We start from the raw sequence: 18,733 nt of genomic DNA on the forward strand, positions 1-18,733 counted from the left end.
TTATTTGTCAAATACCACATATCAGTGAGATCATATGATAATTGTTGTTGTTGTTATTTGTTTGTTTGTTTTAATATGAACCCAGGGAGCAAGTATGAGGAAAAAGCATAATGAACAGGAAAAGGGGAAACTCGGGTACAAAGATGCTTTATCTTTTTGGCAAACCCTTACAAGAAGCTAATTGAAGCCTACATAGAATTGGTTGGTCCCAGCACCAGTGGTCAAATTTTGAATAGTTCCCAAAAGGTGTAAGGATACAAATTTGAATAATTTATATTATTGCTATTCCTTTCCCATGGAATATGCTAATAATCAAAGTAGTCTGGGATTTGGATAATATAGTTATTATATAATATATTTTTAGAGATTGAGATTTTTTTATGTCAACATCTCATTTTTTTCACTTAATAACCACATTAAAATTTTTTTGGAAATACTGTATTATATCCTTAACAAAGGAATTTTCACTTGTCACATGATTGTTTTTTTTTTTTTTTCAGAAAATTCAGATTAAAAGGACAGAACTTAGAAATCTGATACAGGGGCGCCTGGGTGGCTCAGTCAGTTAAGCATCTGCCTCCAGCTTAGGTCATGATCCCAGGGTCCTGGGATCGAGCCCCACATCAAACCCTGCATCGAGCCCCTCATTGGACTCCTTGCTCTGCAGGGATCCTGCTTCTCCCTCTGCCTGCCACTCCCTCTGCTTGTGCTCTCTCTGTCAAATAAATAAATAAAATCTTAAAAAAAAAAAAGAAATCTGATACAAAGGTTTATCAAAGTAGAAAATAGTAAAATGGAGCAAGCCTAATTTTCAAAAGTACTAAACATCTTTAGGCACTTCCATAATTGTAACATCCATTTCTATATTCTAAACCCCTTGGTTAAAAGAGTCATTTTTCCTGCAAATTTCTTAAAATTTTCTGGGAAGAGATATAACTATATTATCTTTGTACAAAAGTGGTATTAGTGTAGCACACAAATTTATGGAAAGTATAATATTCTTTTGCTAAGGTTTTTCATTTTAGCTTCCTAATACATTTGTAAAGAGTAAGCTTTCTTGAGGCAAAATGATATACTTAGATCTCTCTGTCCGAGATATTAGTGATTTTGTGTGAGCTTAAACATTTTGATTTCTTCCTTTATTTAATTTATTTAATGAGATCTAGAACAGCAATGAACATGTCGGCTTGGGTCCTCACTGCATTCCCAGCACCTAGCACAGTAACTGGTACAAAGTGGGTACCTGATAACTATTTGTTCAATGAGTGAAAGAGTGTCATACTTCAAATGCAGTCCTATGCACCAAAAATAAATGATAAATACCTTTCTGCAAAGAGTTTCTAAATTAGTAGTGGTTGAGAAAGACAAGTCATGAGGCAGTTTCATAATTGTTTAATAAGCACTATGACAGGTTTACAATAGACGAAGGATGCTGTGGGGATTTTAGAAACATGTAGACAAAGAGTGAAAATTATAAAATGCCACATCATTAAATAAAAATAAATACATTTTTTGTTACTGTAACAGATGAAGATGAATTTATGGTTTACTATCCATAAAGCAGGACCCAATCTATGGATGTATGTATATATTTTCTAGTCATGATAATCCATTTCTACTTCATCCAGGCTCTCTTTTGGTGTCCCTAGTGATTAGTCAAAAGCAACATATGTGTTCTGCTCCATGACTACAGGTTGTACACTTCACTCCAAGCAATTTTCTCACAGATTACTGTCAGCGTTTCACCATATTGAGAAACTCAGTGAGATGATCAAGAAGCAACAGCCCAAATTTATTATCTATTTGGAAATGAAGTGCATGACCAGTGGCTAGTTCAGTGAAAAAAGATGGTACCATATATTACATATATGTATCTACTGTTTATTTTAGTATACTTCAAAAACATTGTAAGTTTTATGTAAACATATACTTTAAAGAGGGACAGATTATTAAATCATTTTGTCTCAGATGCTTTCATTTGTAAAGAGTAACGATACTGTGAAAATTTCAAACTCTCATATTATAAAATAAGGAAATCTATTTGGCACACTTAATAATTCTTTCTGCTCCCTAGTTACAAAGGCATAGATAAGTCACTGCTTTAATTAATTGTGAATTTTAAAAGAGACTGACCATACAATCCCTGCTAAAATTAGATGAATAAAGTCATTTCTCATTTCAGATATAGGTGTAAATAGTAAATTAAGGAAAGCTTTGTTCTTTTCTTTTGTATTGCCAAAATGCCTCATGGAAATTTGAAAAGGCAGAAAAATTTTGTCACTTTAATTCCTCATTTTTGTACATAGCATCTTCTAGAAATGGTCTTTATTATATTAATCTGGTTAAAAAACTTCTCTTCTTTAAACTGGATAGAAAAGTTGTTATAATGGAATGAAGATTTTGAAATGTGGTATACATCTCAGTCAATAAGCATACATATAAAAATGCATGAACTTCAAGGACTTTGGTTTTGATTGCTATAATACATTCTAGATTCGTTGTGAAGATAATGTATGAGGATAATACTACTTTAGTGCCTGGCATTTCATTATAATACAAATGTTCATTTTATTTCTCTTTAGTCAAGCAATAGAAGAGGCCTTATGTATTATCTAGTTCAAATGCTCACTAAAATATAGGCCATCGCCCTCCTCAGATGAATGTACTCACTGCTTGAACACTTTCAGAACCCAGAAACATTCCTTCTCGAGGAGGCTCCCCTCCTTAGAAAGTCTTGTCTGCCAACCGAGATCTGCTTCTGGAGACATTTGGTGCAATTCTACTTCCTTGGTTCTGAGGCCATCCTTCTGGTCAGATGACAGGAATGCCAAGGAGATCCTATCAAAACCATTAGGAAGAGTATTATCGACATGAGAAAAATGAATACTAGTAATCAAAATAAAAATATTGCCAAGGAAACCATTAGCAATTTAGTAACTAGCCTTTGCTCTGAAATGTGCTCATTCTACATATAAACCTTACTTTGTTACCAAGTGAATTCGAGCTATCTAGTTCCATTTTATAATGGTTTAATTTGTTTTATTTAAATGAATCACTCAAGATTATATAAATATTAGATATTATTGTCTAAGCACTTTGGTTAATTGTGAAATTAAATTTCCATTACTTTATAGACAGGGAATCTAAATATGTAAAATACCAGTATATTTATAAACATTCCTCTCCTTTTCATTTACACCTTAGATATACAGATTTCTGACCAATAAAACAGCCTTATTAGAAGGATGAAAATCATAATTCACAACTTTTACTTAAACTTTAAGAGACAAAGAAGACTGTCATTGATATATTGGTTGGTAAAAGTGATCAGTTCTAATCACAACTGGATAACATTTTTTAAGATAAATTTATTTTAAGGATAAATAAGTTCCTCAACTAATTATTAGGTATAATTTTTTTCTTTGATATCTGGCCTCAATATAGGTTCAAAGGAAATGATTTTGCATGCATACTTCTGAAATGAGCTCACAGAAAGTTATTACACTGGTGTGGTTAGGCCACATAATGACTGTTTCTGTCAAAAAAAGTTTATTCCTGTCAAACTGTTTTATCAATGACTCATAACAAATTTGACATCATATAAACAGTAATAAAACAGGAAATAAAGGATAAAAATTATTGTGGAAATACTTCCAAACAGAGACCAGTGTTGTATTTTGAAGGTAAATTGTATGCAGTTTTTTGGTTTTTTTTTTCTCGTGTTAGTGTGAGACTATTTCAGGCCATGAGGTGAGCCTTTGATTTGTCTTTGACATCTTTAATAGATCTACGTTCTGTGCCTTGCCATAGTCTGACTAACAGAAGTGTAAGTAGCACTAAGACTTGAGTATATGACACTCAGCCCACATCACTGGTGTCAGAACCAATTGAAAAGGATATTCACAATTGAAATGTCTGAATCATGAAAGAATCTCACTCAGTTTGAATGTTTGCAGATTCGGTACTGGGCTGCCCATGACAAAGAAGCAGCTGCACACAGAGTTCAAGTCACCAGCCAAGAGTACTCAGCCAGGCTAGAGAACCTTCTGCCCGATACCCAGTACTTTGTGGAAGTCAGGGCCTGCAATAGTGCAGGGTGTGGGCCTCCCAGTGACATGATTGAGACCTTCACCAAGAAAGCACGTGAGTTTCAACATCTACATTTTAGACTTGTCAAGAAATATCGATTCAATCCTGATACAGGTACATTTGAGAGAAATTTACTACCTAGCAGTCTTAGTACATTCAGTTTTCAATTTTATCCTTGACAATCACCCAAGATTTAAAAAAAAAAAAGTTGTTAGTTATTGTATATGATGAAAAAAATGTGGACCATGCCTTCACACATTTAATGTTTTACTATAGAAATAAAATTATAGAACCTGTCTTTGTAAAGGCTACCCCCCAAAATTTTGTATCATTAGATAATTAATTTGTCTTCTCTGTTTTTATTTTTAACATTGTTTTTAATAGGACTGCATCAGTAACATGAGAAAATTAAAATTCTGCTTATTTTCTATGCTTTTATTTATAAGCCTTTGTCAGTGCACAGTGCAAATGCAAGCTGAATGTTGTAGCAGTCTGTTTGCTCTCTTATTACTGTATGTTCTCACTGTTTATATAACAAGACTGCCTACCCTGCTTAGATCTTCCAGGCATTCTTGCCTCTCTGGCTTCACTTTGATATCTCCTTCTTGAACCCATGTTCAAGAAGAGAATTTATATTTGAGGCTCTAGGGAGTTTTGCAAGGATTTAAAGACATGAGTACTATTAGGGTTTGACAATTTATGAAATCACTTGGCGAAAAGGTAACTGAACACGGGGTAAAGTGGCAGATTTTGATGTCGGATATGGGTTTCAGATCTGTTTTTGCCACTTACTAAATGTGTGAAGAAAGACAAATTACCTCACACCTTTAAACCTGTTTTCTAATTTGTAAAAGGAACATTCGTTTCTTTGTTCTTTTTTCCATTTATTCATTCATCCAAAGTATACTATGTGCCCATCACTGTTCTAGTGGTTGAGGATACAGAAGGGATCAAGCCAGATCCAGAGCCTCTTGTCATAGGATTTACAACCCAATGGAAGGACTTGGGGAAAAAAAAAAAAAAAAAAAAAAAAAAAAACCTGACAAATAAGTATGTATGATAATATCAGATGACAGGGCAATAAAATGAATAAACAGATGATAAAATTGAAAGTGACTTGGGTGGGAGTTAAACCCCAATTGAGTGGTCAGGAAAAGCCTCTCTGAGAAGATGCCATTTAAGTCAGATATCTGAGTATATGAGTCATAAGAAGGACCCACGTGATGTGACGATTGGCAGGGAAGGGATTATTTCAGGTAGAGAAAGTAACTAGTGTAAAGCCTTAAGGTGGGAATAGTTTGGTATGCCTTAAGTGTAGAAAGGCCAGGGGGGCCAGGGTGTAGGCTGGAGGTGAGAAGGAGGAAGTGTGCTGGGATTGAAATATGAAGGGTCTCGTAGTTGTAGGTCATGTTAGGAGTTAAGAGTTTTTTCTAAGTTTCATAAGAGCCATTGGAAGATTTTAAGGCAGAGAGTGATATCTAATTCATATATTTTTTACATCATTCTGGCTTCTGGATGGACAATGGGTGGTGATGGAGTAAGAGTAAAAATAAAAGAGCCAATGGGGGACAATTTTACGTAGTGGTTGGAATTAAGTGATAATGGATATAGAGAGAAGTGGAAAATTTTCTGTGGAAAGATTTGACATCTTGGTGCTGGTTTAGATGTTGGCTTAGATGGAATGGAAGACTGAGTACTGGATTTTTGATTCAGAAACTGGGAGTCCAATTGTGTCATTTGCCAAAAATGGGAAAGACCCACAGAGAGGAAGATTTGGGGGTACATGGCAAATGTTCCATCTTGATTACAGTTGAGAAGACTTTTAGACATTCAAGTAAAGAGAGGCAATTGGACACATTCTTCTAGAGGTCAAGAGAAAGATTAGCCCTGAGATAAAATTGTGAATTATTAAAGCCATGGGCTCAGATGCAAGATTTAGGGAAAATTCATAAATAGAGGAGAGAGGGTACTCAGGATCAAGTCCTAGGTCATGTCAACATCCAGAAATTAGGCACAGGACATGGAGCCAGGACAGGATGGTTAATGAGAAGGAGCAGCCGGAGAGGTAGGAGGAAACCCAGATGTTAAAAGAACATGAATTTAAGAAAAGAATGAGATTCAGAAAGCGATTAGAAGGTCAACTCTGTGGAATGCTGCAAAAGTATTAAATCTGAAAGAATAAAATGTGACATTAGATTTGGCCAACTGGAGGTGATTGATGACCTTGAAAACAGCAGTTACAAAAGGCTGGTGAGAAAAGAAACCTAAGTAAAGAATAATGACAAGAGAATAAAAGATAGTTATATTACCTACCTCACAGGGCCATGGGTACATTAATGAACCCAAGGATATAAAGTGCTTAGTCTAGTGTATGGCGTGCAGTAAGCACTCATCAAAATTAGCTCTTGTTGTCACATCATTATCATCACTGACTTGAGGCAGTTTGCAGAACTGAAGTTGGAGACGGTGGCTGTCACTTGCATATTATTACTTTCCATAGCTCCAAGCCAGCCGCCAAGGATCATCAGTTCCGTAAGGTCTGGTTCACGCTACATAATCACCTGGGATCATGTGGTCGCACTATCAAATGAATCGACAGTGACAGGGTATAAGGTATGTAAAAGATTACTGGATTATTCCCCACATGGGCTTTATTCTTACAAAGAGTGACTGATGTTTGGACTTGATTGAGGTTTGTTGTACCAAAACCCATTCAGCTTTCCTATTCTAGCTATACAGCAGAATCAAATGACATAGTACCATGTTAAATTTTGAAATGTGCAAAGATCTTGAGTGAATTCTACAAAAATGCTATGTCAACTGAACAAGATAGGTAGAATAACTGCTTTAAGGAATAGAGTTGTTAAAATAATCAGTGCATAAAGAGGAGAAAGAATCCATTTTTGTTTGGCAGTGATTAAGATAGTGTTGCCTAATGCACAGCAAACTGATGTATTGAGTTACCTTCCATAAATGAACATAAAAAGGAAAAAAGATTATTTCCATATATTCCCTATATCACACATCTTTTATTGGATACCAAATTTTAGGAATAATGTGAAAAAATTAAATTGTGAGGCAATGTTTTAAGATGACTTCAATATGTTGAAAGAGCCCTCATTTTATACCTATTCTGTAAGAAAAAAAACCCCACATTTTTCCCTCTCCTTATTTTAGGACATTTAAAAAAAAAAAAAGATGCTTAAGGAACTTCCCCTTGGATAACCCTAAAAAATAGGTGAAATCAACTTTTGTGAATTAAAAATGAGTTTTCCAGCTAGTGTTACACATAGTTCCTAAAATTTTTTTATTACTAATAAAAGTCTAAAGCATTTTTATTATGGTTTTAGTGTTTTGGCATTGGCTCATTAGTCCACTTTATTAAATATACATCTTTTGGCACTTTTTCAGGTACTCTATAGACCTGATGGCCAGCATGATGGCAAGCTGTATTCAACTCATAAACACTCCATAGAAGTCCCAATCCCCAGGGATGGAGAGTATGTTGTAGAGGTTCGTGCACACAGTGATGGAGGAGATGGAGTAGTGTCTCAAGTCAAAATTTCAGGTAAGCCAGTCATTTGAGACACATTTCCATTAAGTACTTGTAAGTTTTTAGACCATATAGATTCTCAAGAGTAAAGGTAGGATTGATATGCACACCAATGTCAATGTTTTCCTAGGTAAATTTGAAATGTCAAGGATGTCCTGAAACTTGGTATTTCTTCCGTTATAAATCACAAAAGTAACTTTTAAACATACCTCATTCTTTTTGATTATTATCTGGATGACAAAGCATAATTAAAATACCATAATGCAGGTATGGTAATAGCATTGTATGGTAACAGATGGTCGCTACACTTATGGTGAGCATAGCATAACATACATACTTGTTGAATCACCATGTAGTATACTTGTAACATTGTGTGTCAACTATACTTCAGTTAAAAAAATACCATAATGGGGCACCTGGGTGGCTCAGTTGGTTAAGTGACTGCCTTTGGCTCAGTCATGATCCTGGAGTCCCGGGATCGAGTCCCGCGTCGGGGTCCCTGCTCGGCAGGGAGTCTGCTTCTCCCTCTGACCCTCCCCCCTCTCATGTGCTCTCTCTCATTCTCTCTCTCTCAAATAAATAAATAAAATCTTTTAAAAAAATACCATAATGCATTATAGTTTTACATAACACTAGACCATTAGATAATAATATCCAAACTTCTCTTATAACAAAAGGAAATGCACTGGACTACTATTAATACTCTCTTAACTCCTTTTTCTTTGTCCTACACATATTAATATAGTAATAAAATAGAAAGACAGTAGATGGTAGCTCCTTCCTTTACCATCTCTCTCTGTGCCTCAGCATATGTGTTCTTTTTCTGCAAACTCTATTTCTCACAGCACTGGCTAATCCAAAATAAATACTTGAGCCAGTGACCTCCTCTCTTTTTGGGATTTGTAGAACTCTATTATTTAAATGTTGATACTTTTTTCTCACCCTGCATGATATAGTCTAATTATAATGAATTAAAATTGATGTTAATTTGAGAGTTTTATGAGACTCTGAAATTCTACGAGATGCTGAATTAAAGAGAAGAATAACTGATTTAGAAAACAATGCTGATTTATAGCTAAATAGATGAATATGTTAGATATTTAACTAATAATCAATTCTTGAATGCTAAAATTTTTAGTCTGACCCTAACTGAACAAAGAAACTGTAGAATTAACACTTGGAAATGTCAAATATTTGGTGAATAGTACCATTCTAGAATTTTCTTATTTAAGTTTGGATTTATTTACAAATTGTTTAAATAGGTTTTCTCATAAATTTAATTTACATTGAATTTTTTTTTTTAGTTTAGACATTATTATAATGTCTCTTTAGAAATTTTGGAAATTACCAAAATTTGAAAGGAAAAAAAATCAGTCATATTCCAAATAGTCTAAAGTAGCTACAATTAATGTTCAGTGGAATTTACTTCTAGTTCTCTTATAAACATATGTAATTTTATAGTTTTGTTTCTATTAAATGTATCATGTTATATCCAACTTTTATGAATCATGTTACATGAACAGTCAGTCCCCATGTCATTCAAAATTTTGTAAATTTCACTTAAAATTATACATAATATTCTCTCAAACAAATGTACAAAATTTATCTACCCATTTCAGTTTTCACTATAATAAAATGCTATTTTGAATACATTTTTTATAAATTAATCTTCCCACTGCACTACTTGGATGTTAGTCTCTTCTTTTTTAGCCATTACTAATTTGATAGGAGAAAATGGCATCTTTTTGTTTTTAAAACACTTTCTACATTCTGAACTTTGATAGCACACACTTCCAGTAGTTTCACACTTAAATCAGGCTGTTCCACTAAAGGAAATGAGAGGGAAATGTGGACATTATTTCAAGGGTGGTGAGGTGCAAACTAACCCAGTAAATTGCTTTTGAAAACTGACCTTCCCTGTCAAGAAGTCTGTCATAGCCCACTGTTGCTCTCTTCATTTCCTTACTCTTCATTTATCATCCCTAATGTGGAGCTGAACCCAGTTTCATGGGTTTAGACTACAGAAGTTTGTAGCTGGAGATGCTGAAGTAGTGACAGGAGCATCAGCATAGGTATAACTAGTGACGTGCCAGTTAATGTGAAACAACAAGCTCTCCTGGGGTAGGGGGAGCCCTGGTTTCATTTGCCAATTTCTGTGGTGTAAATATTTCCATCATGTCTGATTTCAAACTTCCCACATGACATCACTCAGTGTGGAGCCAAGAAGAGATGCTGAGTAACACACCATTAATGCAGTAATGTTGTGTTATAGGCATAACCTTAAGAGTATTGATAACATTAAAATGCAGTAAAATAATTAGGAAGTGATGAGTTTTGAGAATTTACTCCCTGTGTTTTAGACTTTCTCATTAATTAAGAATTTTATGTAATTTCAATTTTAATAACAGTGGTTTTTAACAACTTGTTCATAAATTTCCTAAAAAAATTAGCAGTTGGCTGTTGGGAGGCGGTAGGGACCACTCGCAGCACACCACGGTTACCCTCTGACAGCCCAGTGGAAATAGCCCACGTACAGAAGGCACAGAGTATGCTTTTTTTTTTAGAAAACTCAAATATATTCAGAATAGTTCCCCTTTTTTGCCAACTAATGGACAATGTTCTTATTAAGGCAGAATTTCTATTACTTATTTCTTATTCTAACTATGACTGTACAAAGAAACTATACAATTAACATTAGGAAATGTCAGATGTTTGGTGGATAATACCATTCTAAAATTTTCTTAACTTAGGTTTATTTGCCAATTGTTTAAATTATTTGTAATGAGAGAAACATGTAAATGCAAACAGAAATTTTAGGCTTTCTTATAAATTTAAAAGACTTAATACTTTCCCTAGTTTCTATTTTCATGACTAAAATATGTAGTCAGGAAGAAAGTACATTGCTAGATTTTAATGTTAATAATAGCATCTGCTGTTCATTTATTCACTCATTTATTTATTCATTCAATAAATATACATTAAATGCCTAAATTTCCACATCTGTCCTATTCCACATCACTAGTATCCCTTGCTGGCCCTACTGTGATTCTAATGATTCTCTTGACTTCCGGTTTTGGCCTCCATTCGCTATTCAGCAACCAAAGGGATCTTCTTATACATAAATCAAATCATGCAATTCTCTGCTTAGAAAGACATCCCATAGGGTAAAATCTAATTTCCTTACCATGGCCTATAGTGCTCTATAATAATCTGGCCAAACTCTCTTGTCTCAATTAAGTGATTTCATCTTTGTTCCACTGATCTTCTTTCTCTTCTTGAACGTGCACCAATGTTATCCTGACCTTGAACCATTTGTACTTGTTCTTGCTGCTACCTAGAATTCTCTGAATCTTGGCATGGCAGGTTCCTTCTTGTCATTTTTCTTTCTGCTCTGATGTTACCTACTCAGAAGATTTGTATGAACAGCAATTTAAGAAAGCCCCCTATTCTATGTCACTCTTTTATTCATAATATTTATAACTATTCAAAATTATCTTACTTATTAATTTATACTGCTTATTGTCTATCTCCATCCTTATTTGAACATAAGCTTCATGGGAACAAGCTCTTGTCTGACTTCTTTAACCTTTGAATCCCCAGTTCCTAGGGGACATATTTGGCACATGACAGTGTTTTAACAAATACTTGTTAAATGAATTTATGATTTCTGCATAGAATAAAATTTAGTTATAAGAACAGTTTGGGTAACTTAAATTACAGTTCATTTGTCTAGAATGTTGATATACTTCCCCATTAAGCACATGGTTTGTGTTATGCCATGTGCTAATCCACAATTTGATTCTTACAAAGCTTAAGACTTCATATGAGAGATAGTCTAGAAAATTATTAGACATGGTAGCTTGCTTCTCCACTCCTCTCTGACCTGAACACTGTTACTGCTGTCTTAATACATCATTCCCTATCAGATATTTACAGCTCACATCTAGGCAAATATAACACCACAAATGATTCATCAGAAATATACTATCCCTAAGAAATTCCATATTGTCTTTTAAGAATCTTTTGTTTTCATTTATCAGTGTGAGCTAAATTAAGAAAGTGCAAATAGCTACAAAATATTTTGAATATCAATTTTAATAAGCTAGTTTGCCTTATTACATATTCACTATAAATTTTAGAATTTAGATTATCAAGCATCTGTGATCATAACTAAATATCCTCAAGAAGCATACAATTCATTATTTGTATGAATGTGTATATTTTGAGCTTTTATTTTTCTTTCTAGTTTTAAACAGACAACAGATATCTTGGTCAAATCAAGAAAGACTTTTAAGAGCATTTTAGAGGCCAGACTTCTTCCTAAGGGCAAGTCATAATCATTTGAAAACTTTAAGGTGGTAGGAGTAACATGATCAGACCTGTGCACTTGAAAAATCACTTTGGTGATTGTGGAAAATATATATAGTAGGGAAGAAAGATGTAAGGAGATGATTTACAAGGTTATTATTATAGAATGATTAAAAGATGTTGATGGTCTGGACTGGACTGGAAAGAGGGCAGTGGTGAAGTCTAGGGTGGGTTCTAAAAGAACAAGGCATCTTTTCCATTTGATTTAAAGTTGCTATATACTCATTGTTTTGATTTTGTAGCTTCTAGTAAATCTGTAATTTATTCTGATGTTACCAGAGATGATGTAATCTCATCATTTAACCTACTACTTTTGGTAACTCCACGTTATTAAGTTAGACTATATAACCAAAGCCACTGATTTAAACACTGATGAAAAACACATTTTATGTTTTCACTTTGTCCTCTTCTTCCCAGTAGCAGGAGAGGAAGGGCTAGGAAGCCTTTCTCTAGGTGCAACCTTTAGATGTTAACTCCATTACTCACAGGTTCCCTTCTCTAGTACCTAAGTAAGTAGTGCAGTATAAAAGGACTAAGAGGATAGTTGGGATGTTTAGATTTAATCCATACATTATGAAATCAAAATGCTATATTGACATCATCACGTTTGCAGATACTTCTGTAAACATTTCAAAAACCGAAGTTATTTTGAACATCTAATCTTGTACACTAACCCATTCTTATAAGTCCATCATCATAACTTTAAAAACATGTATTTGTGATTATGGCACAATCAAATATTATTATTTAGGAAATGCTATCTCTCCAACTATTTTGAAGTAATCAAATAGTTTGTTTTCCTTTGCTATGTTCTGTGTGGGATCAATTTGAGAGTTCAAGTGGACAAATTCAGCCTATGTATTTCTAGGCTGACAAACAGCTTACATTTAAAATTACCTCTAGGAGCACTTGGGGTGGCTCAATCGGTTAAATATCCAACTCTTGATTTCGGCTCAGGTCATGATCTCAGGGTTGTAAGATCGAGCTCCACGTTGGGCTCTCCTTTGGGCAGGGAGCCTGCTGAAGATTCTCTCTCTCTCTCTGCCCCTCCCCACCCTCTCTGTCTCCCTCTCTAAAATAATAAAAATAATAAAATAAAATTAATTCTAAAATAAAATTAATTCAGATTTCATTAACTTTGAACTTAAAATCTTTTCCAACATTACAGCTGTACTTAACACTTCTAGTTTTGTAACAAGCATGGAAATAGAGGAGAAATTATCTGAACAAAATAATATTTTGTGCATCTCTGAATTTGACTTAAAGATAACGCCTCTGCATCTAAACTAACTTGGGTTTTCCTAGATCTTCTCCAAGGTTTCTTTTAGCTACTAGGAAATTAACACAACAATCCCAACATATTATTTTCTTCATCTATTTAGACTTAGAAATAATTAGGTTGGGAAACGCCTCAGTGGAATACATTACACTCATACAGGGATGAGTGATGCAACCTGATTGAAGATCATTTTTGGTGTAGTGTAGACAATACAGTGGGGTGGAACAAAGGAGAGTTGGTAAGAAGAGAACAAGTCTGACAGCCCATCAGAATAGGCAGTTTCCCTTCCAGAAAGAATCAATTTATGGGATAACTTAAGTTTTTTTACTGCTCTAAGATGCAAAGTAAATTACCAGACGTTTTCCAGGACTAATGACTAAAGAATGGATAGGGAGACATTTTATACACTTCCGAGAGGAAAATGTACATTTTAGAATGTTTCTTATATGAATTATCAAAATATGTAAGATTTAGTAATAAAAAGATTGGAAAAGCAAAATAATAAAGTTGCTGGAGAAAAATGTCTAGATCATCTTGTTTGACTCCTTTCCAAGGGTTGGACTTCCCCGCGAGACATTCACGGCTTATGTTCTCTCAGCCTCAGTTTAAACACTATCTGTGATGGGGAGCGAATTCACATTGTACTAGTCAATATATTATGGATCTCTGATCAATTCTGTAGTGTTTGAACTAGTTTCTGATAAAATCTAGCTCATAGGATCAACCGATAGCTTTCTCTAAAGTTCTTCCTTTTCTCTCCTCTTTCAGTGAAAGATGATTATCTTTCAGGAAAGATGAAATGTATCTGGATAGTTTAATCAAGTATTGAATTAGGTTCTTAAAAGAGAAAACAAAACCTTTTGTAGGAGTTGTTAGAGTGAATGTCTGCTGGCTTTGAGAAAAACAAGAAATTGCTGTTGTAAGGAACCCCTGCTGGTGGTCCATCTGCCTGCAGCATCCAAGTGGGGGAACCACAGGGGAAGCCCTGAGGGCACTGGCACCCCCAGTAGCTCAGACACCCTAGAGGCCCAGAGCCCTGCCCCTCCCTGCAAGAACAGCAGTGCCTTCTGTGTTTCCATGCCCTTCCAGTTCCCCACCCTGACTCTCGGGCAAGAGCATCTAGGAAGTGTAGATATCACCCTTTCACCTCAGAGACAGACAGAATTCGAACAGAGAAAGCACAAGAAATGCTGCTGAAATTCCCAGAAGAAACGCAGCACACTTTCTCCAAAAATAAGTATGTTTACATGATAATATCAAAACTAACAAGAAAACCCCAGCCAAACCTGGATTTTTGGAAATGTTAAAAGAAGTTAAAGAAAATAAGTAAAATGGCTCTTCACTTCTGAATTGATTTCATGATATAGAAATTCATATTATTAGAAACACCATTAAAATTATAGGACAAGAAAGTCTGTAATTACTGAAGCTCTATCACAAAAATATCTAAAAGGGGATTTACCCAAGATACAGAAAATAATGATTAATACCACTTGATCACCAATAATCACAGATAACAATGTGGCTACTACATTTAGTTACTCTCCACATTTTCTTTTTCAGGGTTATGACAAGATCATAATGTAGATAAAACCTTTTATTCAGAATTTCCAATTTTTTTAGAAAAGTTTCCTAGAAGTAAAATTACTGGATTAGAAGGCAGAGCCTTTCAAAGACTTGGCAAATATTTGATAATTGCCAAATTGCTATCCAAGCAGCAATGCCCATATTTTATCATTAAAGAATTTTTACTAGCATTTTAGTATTCAGAAATTCTTTTTAATTAAGCAAAAACACTCTCTCAAAATTTTTATTATTTTTAATTACTATTAAGATGAGTATATTAATATATTTAATAGCTACTTATATATTCATTTCTTGGAAGTCTGTTGATGTTCTTTTCTCTGTTTAATGTTAATAATTTTCCTTAACATTTTATGATCAATTTATAAAGCAAGGTTATTAACATTTCCATGCCATATTTGTAGCAAATATTTTTTCAAGCTTGCATTTCAGTGTTATTGATGCTAGATAAATATGGTTCATTTTTATGCAAAATAATGAATTCTCATTATAAAACACTTCAAATATTTATTGCATGTGAACAAGCCATAGAATAATAGATACAATTTAAGTCCACTTATGAAGTCCAAAAGCAGAAAATAATGAGGCAGTGTTTAAAGAGGTATACATATGACATGTAAAACTTCCCAAAAAGGAGAATGATTAACACAAAATTCGGTACAGTATTGCCTTGTGAGAGGGCAGAGGGCAATCAGAAAGAGGCTGATAGGGTGGTGACAATGTTATGTCTTTGATTGACTGCTAAGTATGCAGGTGTTCTGTTGTAGTAGTTGTTGTTAAATTATAATTTTTAAAATACTAATTTACATAACTTATTTCAAAGTTGTAAAAGTTAAAATGGGGTTGAAGAAGTGGAGGAGTAAGAAAGTGTACTGAAGTTGTCATTTTACAGGTGTGTATTAGCTTGCTAGGGCTACCATAATGAAGTACCACAGACTGGGCGGTTTAAACGATAGAATTTACCCTCACTGTTCTGGAGGTTAGAAGGCTGAGATCAAGATGTCGGTAGGGTTGGCTTCTTCTGAGGCCCTTTTCCTTGGATTATAGATGGCTGTCTTCTCCCTATCTTCATGTAGTCTTCCCTCTGGGTGTGTTTGTGTCCTGATTTTTCTTCTTATAAGTACACCAGTCATACTGGATTACAGCTGACCCTAATGACCTTATTTTAACTTAATTACCTCTTTAATGACTATCTCTAAATACAGTCACATTCTGAGGTACTGGGGGTTAGGGCTTCCACATGGGATTTTGAAGGGACAAAATTCAGCCCATAACAAAGTTATTGGTAATTTCGAGAGAAAAACTTCCATAAAAGAGTGTGGGTGGAGGTCTTATTTCTCTAGCCAACCTCACAGAGCTTGCATTCTAAAGAGAGGAGGCAAGATCAATCAATATATAACAACAGATAGTGATAATATCTGAAGAAGAAAGTAAAGCAGAGGGAGGTGGGTAAATAGTGATGGAATACAGCAAGGGCTGTGTTTTCAATATGAGTGGAAGGAATGGCTTGCTCTGATGGGATAACACTGGAAAAGAGAATCAAATGAAGTGAGTGAATGGTCCATGCAGTTATCTGGAGGACAAGTACTCCTATTAGAACAATACAAAACCCTATTCTAGGAATATGTTTGGATTCTCAAGGAACAGAAAGGAGACCAATGTTATTGGGGTTGAGCAAGGCAGGGGGAGAGTGGACAAAATTAAGGTAGAAAAGTAGATGGAACCTGAATCATCACAAGGTTTCCAGGTCCTGCTTAAAGAATTTGGATTTTACTTAAATATGATGAGAAGCTATTGAAGCATTTTAAGATGGGAAATGGCATGATCAGATTTATATTTTACAAGTCTTATTTTATCTGTTCATTGGAAGGAAGTAGAAATCTCATGAATGGTGGGGGAAAAAAGTCTCTGTGAATTTCTAGAAACAGGGAGAGCAATTAGAAGCCAAAAGGTGATAGTCCAAGCAGGAGATGAAGTCAGCTTTGACAGGTATGGTCACAGTAGAAGTGAGAAATATAGTCAGGATTTATTTGGAACAAGACCCAACAATATTTTCTGATGATTTGATAAGGGATGTGAAAGAGGACTTGGCATAATTCAAAGAATTTAGATTAACGAACAGAATCATCTACTGAAATGGCCAACAGAATAATCTACTTTAACAGAATCATCTGCTAAAAATAGATGATCGGGGAAAATAAGGAGTTCAAATTTTGACGTGCCAGTTCATGCTATGTCCATTAGTCATCCAGGTGGAGATAGATTTAAAAAAAAAGAAGAGTCATCATCTAACAAAACTGAGAAAACAGCTGAGGTCAGATTACAAATTTGTCAGAGAACCAAGTGGCATAATTATGTAACTATCTGCAATTCATACCAGCCTGGATAGAGAGATAGCAGATGGTTGTTGGCGTTGCCCAAAGTTGGCAGCTTGTGTGGTTAATATAGGAGATCAAGGGAAACAAGGATTCATTACTTCTAGTTACAGAATAATTTAAATAGCTGAGTGGAGAGTTTGTATCTATTAAAATGTTTTCAGCTGTCAGTAACAAACCCTCAGCTCAAAATTGCTTAAGAAATAGGTGGTCTTTAGGCCTTAGTGAAATCAGCATCTCAAAAATTTCCTCCCAACCCCCTGCATCTCCACATGAGATGTCTCAGAATCAAATTCATTTAAGGCTCGTCCTCTCTGTGGTTGTAATATGGCTACAGCAGAACTAGGAATTATTGCATGCAGACCTTATAATGTCCAAGGAAGAAGGGGTCTGTCTCCATTCAAGCTCCATCTTAAAATGAAGGACCTTTACCAGAGACTCTCAGAAAATCTTTTCCATATTGTCTAGAATTGGGTTTGTTAAACTAGTAAAATGCCATTTGCTCAAAGTGATCAAGATTTATCTCAGGTCTGGGGATGGTAAAACTTTCTTTGGGGAGTGAACATCTGAGCAAAAACTGGAGAGTGTATTGGCAAGGAAATAGAAAAGGATTTCTATTTAATATCAAAAGTTAAGTAACAAGGTGAATAATAAGGTAAATAAATAAAATAAATAAATGAGGATATAGAAAAATGAAGACGAGGAAAGTAGGTCAAAGAACAGCTTCATAAAAGTACAGTAGAGGCATGAAAAGTTACAGGAAAGATACAAAGTTAGCTTCAAGAGCAGACAATTTAAGCAGGATTGTTTTTATTGAAGTAATAAGGAATGGTAATCAATGTGAATTTTGAGATTAAAACAAGGATTAATAATGTTGAACAAATTACCAAGGATTATATCAAATTGAGAGAACTATGATCCAAAGTCAGTAAACACAGGTTTATCATTAAACATATATATTTAGCACTACCACTGTTAAAGAATATTTAAATGGATAAATAGAAATGTTTAAGGAACAGTTTAAGTAATTACTATCATGAGAAAATTGTAAATGTTTTTGCTTTGTTTTGTATTTTAGATTAGATACTCTACAGTACCCAAATCTATGAGACAACCCCTTTCCCTCAAAGGCTGCATTTAGTGGTGTTTTCTAAATTTAGAAAGTTATACTAGGAGGGTAGAATCTGGAAAGAGTATTGCTAAAGGAACCTAGCATGAAAAGGGACTCCTATATAAAGTAACTGCTGTAGAAAAGAAGAGTTGAAAATTAAAGGAATTTATCATTTTTTTCCTTCAAATTTTTATTTAAATTCTAGTTAGTTAATGTACAGTTCAATATTGGCTTCAGGAGTAGAATTCAGTGATTCATCACTTACATACAATACCCAGTGCTCATCATAACAAGTGCCCTCCTGGGACACCTGGGTGGCTCAGTCGTTAAGCGTCTGCCTTCAGCTCAGGTCATGATCCCAGGGTCCTGGGATC

At 34.6% G+C, this 18,733-nt stretch overlaps 1 protein-coding gene across 1 annotated transcript in view; it reads left to right on the plus strand.

The window, feature by feature from the left end:
* The first annotated feature begins 1,179 nt into the window (after positions 1-1,179).
* LOC145721362 (contactin-1-like) overlaps positions 1,180-18,733 on the plus strand; it is a 41,722-nt gene continuing 24,168 nt past the window's right edge. Inside the window, exons 1-4 of the mRNA XM_081818952.1 lie at positions 1,180-1,239; positions 3,930-4,143; positions 6,590-6,702; positions 7,501-7,657. Coding sequence (XP_081675078.1) covers positions 1,180-1,239; positions 3,930-4,143; positions 6,590-6,702; positions 7,501-7,657 — 544 coding nt within the window. The remainder of the gene's footprint in view (positions 1,240-3,929; positions 4,144-6,589; positions 6,703-7,500; positions 7,658-18,733) is intronic.

The sequence above is a fragment of the Leptonychotes weddellii genome, chromosome 5 (genome assembly GCF_054177405.1).
Source record: "Leptonychotes weddellii isolate Sample4059 chromosome 5, ASM5417740v2, whole genome shotgun sequence".
Taxonomy (NCBI): Eukaryota; Metazoa; Chordata; class Mammalia; order Carnivora; family Phocidae; genus Leptonychotes; species Leptonychotes weddellii.